Source organism: Coregonus lavaretus (genome assembly GCF_964263955.1).
Source record: "Coregonus lavaretus genome assembly, chromosome: 3".
NCBI lineage: Eukaryota > Metazoa > Chordata > Actinopteri > Salmoniformes > Salmonidae > Coregonus > Coregonus lavaretus.
The window spans coordinates 63,429,780-63,438,532 of NC_139990.1; the positions used below are offsets into that span (position 1 = coordinate 63,429,780).

General features: G+C 45.7%; 1 protein-coding gene across 1 annotated transcript; it reads left to right on the plus strand.

Moving 5' to 3' along the window:
- Window positions 1–6,708: 6,708 nt before the first annotated feature.
- On the plus strand, window positions 6,709–8,544 carry LOC311116814 (leucine-rich repeat and immunoglobulin-like domain-containing nogo receptor-interacting protein 1; the record flags this gene model as incomplete). Its single annotated transcript, XM_084157453.1, has 1 exon — window positions 6,709–8,544. The coding sequence occupies one exon, from the start codon at window positions 6,709–6,711 to the stop codon at window positions 8,542–8,544; it is 1,836 nt and encodes a 611-aa protein (XP_084013579.1).
- Between the last annotated feature and the right edge of the window lie 209 nt (window positions 8,545–8,753).

Sequence of the window (8,753 nt, forward strand, 5' to 3'; positions counted from 1 at the left end):
GACAAGACACTAGGCAATATTTCTTAAACTTACAGAAGGCACATTTCTAATACCTTTTAAGACTTTTTCTAAGACGGCTTTTCCATCTGTTTGACCAGAAATCAATGCCTTGGCTTATTCCTATTTTTAAGGATGGAAAATGGTTGACAATGTTTTCCCCCAGAAATATAGACTCTTAGTTTTCATTTCACACCACATTTGATGTGCTCCTATGAACTTCACATGTTAATTCTCATAAAGCTTTTTACATGGAAATGCCATTTCACTAGTATTGGAGAGTTGGTTTAAAAACCTGTTTATGGAGGATAATGCATTGTGTTTACACCAACTCTGGTTGACCATTTCGAAGGATTGTTTCTGTCGTTCTCTTTTTTTATGTAATCTCAGTAGCCTCAAACAAGACCCATTTGGAAGGATTGTGCATAAACAAGCCTATCCAGGACAGAATCTGTGCCCCCCAGCACATTGTCTGTTGTGCAGATGGACGCTATTCAGGCTGCAGTGCTCAAGATCACTACTGATTTAGCCCATTGTTAGCTGAATAGCAAGGCCTGATGTACATTATGCGTACGTAATAAAAGTCACAATATGAATATTTAACCTTGGGCTCACGTCAAACCAACAAATTACTTATTTTCACCATTGCAGTGGTTATGAGAGATGGTGCTAAAGGATAAGGACTAATGTTTACGCATGTTTTCATTCCAACTTTTGATTATGTTCAACTAATTGCGGTAGTGTTTCTGCATATCAGATGACTTATTAAACTAATCAATGATGTAAACACAACATCACAGAACAATAATAAAACCTCATTGTTAATCTGCCAACCAATCGATTTGAGCAAAAATTAAGCATGGTTGAAACAAAAACCTGCATACTTACTCTGAGGCCACAAGGAAATGGACTCTGTGTCTCTGTGCCTTTATTTGATGTATCCTTTCAGACTCAACCGAGGTTATCACATTTATTGAATGAGAGAACAGCCCCAGTATGTGCTGTACCCAGAGAGTACAGTATGTGCATTTCAGTAGCTTTCCACATGATTTGACTCACACTATCTTTTTATGTTTTTTTGTCATTTAGCAGACGCTCTTATCCAGAGCGACTTACAGTTAGAGTGCATACTTTTTTTATTTTTTATACTGGCCCCCCGTGGGAATTGAACCAACAACCCTGGCGTTGCAAACGCCATGCTCTACCAACTGAGCTACACGGGACCTATACACGGGACTATAGCTTTAGCACCACCATAGCAGGTTACCTTTATTGGAATCAAGTTAGGATTGTGCATGGCTCTGATCAGATTAGCAAGCAGCCCGGTAAGTGTGCCAAAGGGGAAAAGCTCCACCTGTCCAGTGGTGTGTGCAGGATTATGTAGTGTAGTTGGTAGTTGCTTTTCTGTGAAAAATGCAACCGATAACAAACTGTTGTGGCTCTCTTTCAAGAGGTTGATCTCTTTGTCCTCTCAAAGCTGTTTTGGAATAGTGATAGCAGAGAGAGTATGCTGAAAATGGAAGGACTGTCTAATGAAAGTGTAGCCTAAAGGAGACCTTGTAACAGAGGCCCAATGTAATCCACGAATGGTACAAATGGCCGCTGTTATATATTCTTGGTATATTCCCCATAGGCGAAAAGTTTCCTGACCGCCGAAGTCCACCTTCAGAAGAATCAAGCACCTTTGATAAGGCTGGAATCCTTGTGTTACATCCATCTCCTCCTGTCAGACATTGTTCTTTCACTCACTGTACCTCGATGGATTCAATCCGTCAATGCTATTAACTAAAACGACCTCATTTGGCATGTCACATCAGTGCTACACTGAAACCAATTTATCTTTCTCATTTATTTGTGCTATTATTAATTTAGCAGACAGTGCACTTTGTGCGAGCAGTGACTTAACTTACTGCCTTGATAAAGAATTATAATATAGTGCACCCTGCAACACGACAGAACAGTGTCTCTGGAACCAGATTGATTTGAGTGGGCTGTCATAGTGACCCACTTCTGCCTCTGCCTGTGAGACAGAGTGAGAGTGTAAATTCAAACATATTCAGAACACACACACACAATGCATAACACCTAACATACCAACGCATAAACATACCAACACCATACCAACACATAAACACACATTCCACCACACATTCCACCATACAAAGACCAGAAACTCCCCAAAACCCACAGACATTTCAGTTGCAAATACACACAAAAAGCATTTGTATAAAACACATTAAATCCAGATGAAACAAATCCAATTGCAAATGTGGGTACAGTGTCACACAGTTAATATAATCATATTTGTCACAGTCACAAGCTTACAGCCAGACAGACATACTCTTCTTTATGGCTTCTCTACATGCTTACTGTAATGCAAATACACAATCTATCTAACGTAGTTGTACATACACACACGGCAATATTATTGAGGTATACGTTGTCTTTACAAACGTTTTAAAGTGATTGAATCAGAAATGGCTCGCTTGACTTGAGGTTGTTTACGAGCCCTTTTTCCTTTCCCTGGCAGACCCAATGGAAAACAAATCTGGCATTCTGAAGAGCACTGCTATTCTCTCCCCCTCAGCCTAGCAGCTGTTCTGCTCACAAACCTTTTAATACACGCTTGTAGAACTTTGGTGCATATCACAGGGGCTGGTACACTGTGCCAGGAGCAATAAACAATGTCTTTCTAGTACATAAAAACATACAGATATATACACACAGAGAGACTTTCTTTTCTACCCCCCTTTTTCTTCCCTATTTTGTGATTACGATCTTGTCTCATCGGCGAAGGTCGAGTCATGCGTCCTCCAAAACATGACCCGCCAAACCGCTCTTCTTAACACCCGCCCGCTTAACCCGGAAGCCAGCTGCACCAATGTGTCGGAGGAGAAACAGTTCAACTGACAACCGAAGTCAGCCTGCAGGTGCCCGGCCCACCACAAGGAGTTGCTAGAGCAAGATGAGCCCCCCCCCCCCCCCCCGGCCAAACCCTCCCCTAACCAATTGTGCACCACCCTATGGGACTCCCGGTCACGGCCGGTAATGACACAACCTGGGATCAAACCCCAGGCTGTAGTGACACCGCGATGCAGTGCCTTAGACCGCTGCACCACTCGGGAAGCCACACAGAGAAACTTTCAACAGAGTGGATACACACACCCGGGCCCCCTGGTCCGTGCTGTTGTTTCATTTCAGCCATCTTAATTGGTCTAAGAATAGCACTTAGACAAGTGTCAAAGTGCAGCCTGGCTTACACTGTGCATTCTCTTTCTAACCCCATGGTGATTTAGAGAGTGACCAATGTGGGGAGGGGAGGAAAAGTCTGCCAGGGTGTCTGTTTTGAGGACTGACTTCAATACAATGAATGAACACAAGACTGCTCTTGTGGCCCATCCAAAGCAGTCCCCAGCTAGACATCATGCAGCTGTACAATTGGGTCTTTTTGCCTATAATCACTAAGTGTTCCTGCCAATACTGATTGGGGTAAATATGTCTTGAGGTAGGAAAGACCAAAGGCTTTGGGAAATACTAGGCAGGCTTCAAAGCAATAAATCACAAAAAAACAGATCAAACTTAGTTTGGGATTGTTGTTTTGTTCCGTTTCTGCTGCGGGTCAAAATGAGGAGGCGCCTCATGAGCCACGGTGCTGAGTGTGTTGGTTACCTAAAGTGATTCCATGGAGTCAGTAATGGGGATTCTGTAGCTATGTACGCACTGCAAGGTCACTGTTTTGACACTCAGAATGATCTGACATCTGTCCGCAGTTTGATGTAACACGATGACAGCTGAGCAGACTTGATGAGTTTTGTGTGATGATGGGGGAGAGCTGAGTGGGGAAAGTCCAAATGTTTAAAATAATTAAGCAACAGTGGGATCCAACCTAAACACCAAACATGGTTTCTGGATCTGCCATGGGATTGTCTGAGTGGATGTTACATCAGGTTGGCTTTGAGATTGTTTGCATTTGGCGTTGTGGTTGTCTGTTAGATAAGAGCTGGCTGCTGCACAGGTTTGGACGGGTGGGTCTTTGGTGTTATGCAAAAGGTTTACGGGAGCATCATATCGGCCAATCAGGCATTTTGCCATCAGCTGTCCAGCTGAAAACAAAACAAACCCAATACCCTTACCACCCAGGACAGACTTCATTCAGCAGCTTCCTCAACAACGAAATGGAATACTATTTTTACCCGAGGAAAATGATACCGTGTGACTGTGGAATCCAAAGTGGGTGAAGTCTAGATTCCTGACCCTGTCTAATTTGACAGACAGGGTCAGGTCTCTTTGTGACCCCTAGGTCACGACCATTGGCAGCAATCTAGCTTCATGGTGTATGCATGGACATTTAGCAGGAGGGATTCTATAACACTGTCGCTGGAGGCTCAGTCTCTGACAGCCCTGCCTAATTCGGACCACCTAGCTACCCGCCGTGATGTCATGCACCTGCCAGTCTGTCTCTCACAAGTCCACACTGAGGGATCAACATGTTTAATTTCTGTTAGCTCGCGCTATGGTGTTAGAATGGTACAAGCGGTTCCAAGCATCTGAGCGCAAGTGGATGGGTTATGAGTCAGTGCTTCCAGTCGCTATAAGAACGTTTCTGTGAATAGCAGGGATGAGACAAGCCGCTCTGGGACTGATTTCAATTTGGCCGGCCAGTGAGGAGGCTGTGTCGAGAAAGGACAGAGTGAGAAGGTGTCTCTATGATGTTGGACTGTGAGAGACCGCAGCTCCCACAGGTTTGACTGAGCTTTAATAATATTGATTTATTAATATCATATGCATATTCATTTGATATGTTGGATTGTAGGTTGTCAGCATATTTTGAGTACTATATGATATATTTTAGAAAGGGCATGAACAAAGAAATATGGAAACAGTAAATAATTGCAAACTATATTGTACCCGTATTTTCTTGTATTTTTGTTTTAAGCACTGTTAGATCACAGCAATGGATCAGTCCATAGTCCTCCTTCATTAGTCTTGATGTGCCTGATAACACTTTGTCAGCTAGTTAATGTTTTCTTCAGTGATATGAGTTGAATCTTGGGGCCAATTTGTCAAATGCATTGCCACTATTAGTAAACTGATTGAATTAATTTACAAGATATCAGCAATGACATAATTATGTCATCACATTATGCCATTTGGGGGAAATGTATGTAGGCTATCACTTTTTACTTTTGTTTTTGTTTATTTCGGTTTTAACTTTTGATGTTGTCGATTTAGATTTTGGTGTTTATGAGGGCTAGATCTACATGTAGTTGCAGTTACGACTAATGTTTTTGGCATTTGTGTCGTTATAAGAGTTAGTGCTTTAGTCTGCTTTAGTTGTCATCAGGATTAAAACTTAAAAGCATTCCCAAAATCTGATTTGCACTGTAGTTGAATCACAGATGTTGCTGAAATGTATGTCATATTATATTTTTTATATTTGTACTTGAAGGGATAGTTTGAGATTTTGGCAATTAAGCCTTTCTTTCTACCTACCCAGAGTAAAATATGTCTCTGTGTGCTGTTTGAAGGTAGTTAAAGGTCGTTTCTGGAGCTATTGCTTACTAGCATTAGTGCAATGACTGGAAGTCTACAGTAGCTGCTAGCATTGTATCCATGAGTTCATCTGACTCTGGGGAAGTAGAAGAAAGGGCTTCATTGCCCAAATCTCGAACTATCCCTTTAAACAGTGTAGTTCAAAATGTTCCCTCATTTGCTGTCCTGCTTAATTGAAAAGGAGGCTGCAAAGTACAACAAAACCTTTTTGTTTCTTGGGGTATGTATGATGTGCCTCTATGGGAATGTTTGACTATTCCCTACTCGACCTTCTCAACTTGGTCCTGTATAGCCTATGTGCGCACACAAAGGGCACACCTGACTTCACGTGTCACTGGCCCTGACCCCAGATAGCCTGCCTAATCCAGATTTCTGGCCAGGGGGCACAGCTCCCATCCCAACTGGCCTTCATCAGGGTTTTTAGAGGCAGTAAGCATAGGTCTGGATGCACTAATGAGGATTCTTAGTGCAGACAAGATGGGTGTACGTTTCATTACCGTACCACTACCTTTTAGCCTGCAACTTAGACTGAGGCTATAAGGTGCAGAGTAAAAGTGGTAAGAGATGTATTCTTTGATAATCAATTAGTAGAGATGTTGTCTGTATTAAACAGAGATGTAGGTCGATAGTAATTATGACATCTGCTCTAAATAGTACCCTACGTATGCTCTGACGTTAATAATGTTGAGGTGTTTTTTTAAAACGCCTTTTGTGTTTGATTGTCTTGATTCCACTGTCAAATTCACCACTGTTTTAGGTTTATCTCAAAATGTTGGAAACTCATGCTTTGCCCATAAATATAGCATTTGCAAACCATGATTTACAAACGCTACAAAGAATCCTTGCATTTGTTTTTTGGGGGGAGGATTAATTCCTGTCTCTTTTTGTCTCTCTAGGCCACTTGCAAGGACATGTTTTCTACAGAACATCATCTCTTATAGAAGACTTAACTCAAGTCTGATCCCAACTTGACCACCACTGGTTATGAAAACCTGCATCCTCACAGTAAATCGGTAAGTTCCTTAACAAATACTAAAATATATTCAGACCTTTGTTTTCATCTGTTATGGCATTGAGAGTAAGCAATTAATGACTGCTCTTTAGCTATCGGTTCATAGTTTATGTCCTTTTTGTTTCCCTTTTTAGGCAGGAGGCAAGATGTTTGTGGAGTCTGTTGTCCGATGGGGGGCATGGAGCATCTTGCTCCAGTGTGGATTATTGGGCGTGTCAGCAGGGGACTTCCCCTGGCCCTGCCCTCCCAGGTGTGTGTGTCGGCTTGAGACTTTAGAAGTGAACTGCTCTGGCAAACAGCTGACTTCTGTGTCTGAGGGCTTCGCTAGTGGCGCCCAGCACATTAACTTATCTCGTAATAAGCTGAAGACGCTGGGTCGTCGCCAGTTCTTTGGCATGACCCAGCTAGAGGATCTGGACATTAGTGACAATGTCATCTCCATGATTGAGGTGGATGCTTTCCAGGGTCTGCAGAACCTCAAGACCCTGTGCATTAGGCGCAACCGCCTCAAGATCATCCCTGTGGGGGTCTTCTCCGGCCTGCCCAGCCTGCGCTTCCTGGACCTGAGTGAGAACGAGATCCTGGTCTTTCTGGACTACACCTTCCGTGAGTTGGTGAGCCTGCAGCAGCTGGAGGCTGGGGAGAATGACCTGGTGTTCATCTCCCAGCGGGCCTTTACCGGCCTGCAGAACCTGCAGGAGCTCAATCTGGACCGCAGCAACCTGACCTCCATCCCGACTGAGGCACTGTCCCAGCTCCAGAGCCTGACTCGGCTGCGCATGATCCGCCTCACCATCTCGGCGCTGCCCAACAATGCCTTCCGCCGCCTGCACCGGCTACGCAGCCTCGTCATCTCCCACTGGCCCTCGCTGGACACCCTGGCCAGCAACAGCCTGATTGGCCTCAACCTCACCTCGCTGGTCATCAGCAGCTGCAATCTCAGTGCTGTCCCATACCAGGCGCTGCGCCACCTGGTCTACCTGGGCTACCTGGACCTGTCCTACAACCCCATCACAGCCATCCAGGGTAACCTGCTGGGGGACCTGTTGCGGCTGCAGGAACTGCACCTGGCTGGGGGCAGCCTGCTCCGCATCGAGCCAGGGGCCTTCAGGGGGCTGGCTTACTTCCGTCTGCTCAATGTGACATCCAACCAGCTCAGCACGCTGGAGGATAGTGCCTTCCACTCTGTGGGGAACCTGCAGGTCCTGCGGCTGGATGGGAACCCCCTGGCCTGTGACTGCCGGCTGCTCTGGGTGGTCCGCCGGCGACAGCGCCTGAACTTTGACGGCCGCCAACCCACCTGCTCCACCCCGGACATGGTGCGAGAGCGGGAATTCCGGGACTTCTCGGAGAAAGAGCTCCCGAGACTGTTCACCTGCCGGCAGGCCCGCATTGTGGACCGCAGGTCCCAGGAGGTCAGGGTGGAGGAGGGCACTACGGTGCTCTTCTCCTGCAAGGCGGACGGTGACCCAGTGCCCTCCTTTACATGGTTGTCGGCCCAGCGGATTCCGCTCTCCACTACGGGGCGCATCAGGGTGTTGTCCAATGGGACTCTTGAGGTACGCTATGCCCAGGTTCAGGACAGCGGCACATACCAGTGCACGGCGGGCAACGCAGCTGGCAACGACAGCCTGTACGTCAGCCTCTATGTGAAGGGTTTCCCACGTAACCGCACCATGCCCTTTTTCACCGATGAGGGCTGGATAGAGTCCTCAAACGCCCCAACTGCCAACTCCTCCGCCCAGGTGGCCAACCAGTACCCGTTTGATGCCAAGACACTGATCATCGCCACCACCATGGGCTTCCTGTCCTTCCTCAGCTCGGTGGCTATCTGCTTCGTCTTCATGTTCTTCTGGAGCCAGAGCAAGGGGCAAATCAAACACACAGCCACCATCGACTATGTGCCCCGTCCCTCAATGGGGGTAGGAGGAGGAGGAGGGGGTGGAGGGGATGCTGGCAAGTTCACCATGAAGCTTATCTAAGGTTATTTGGAAGAGGACTTGGGACACATTGACTGTGTCACCCCCTGAGGGTGAAGGCTCTACAGGGACACAGGGCCACGGTCTGCCTTCAGAAAGCTAGATCCTCAGTGCAACCTTAACATATGGAAATTATACATAACTGATGACATATCATCCAAAATATCTTGGAGAAGAAAATAATGAACAGTGGTTGTTTATTTAATCGCTGT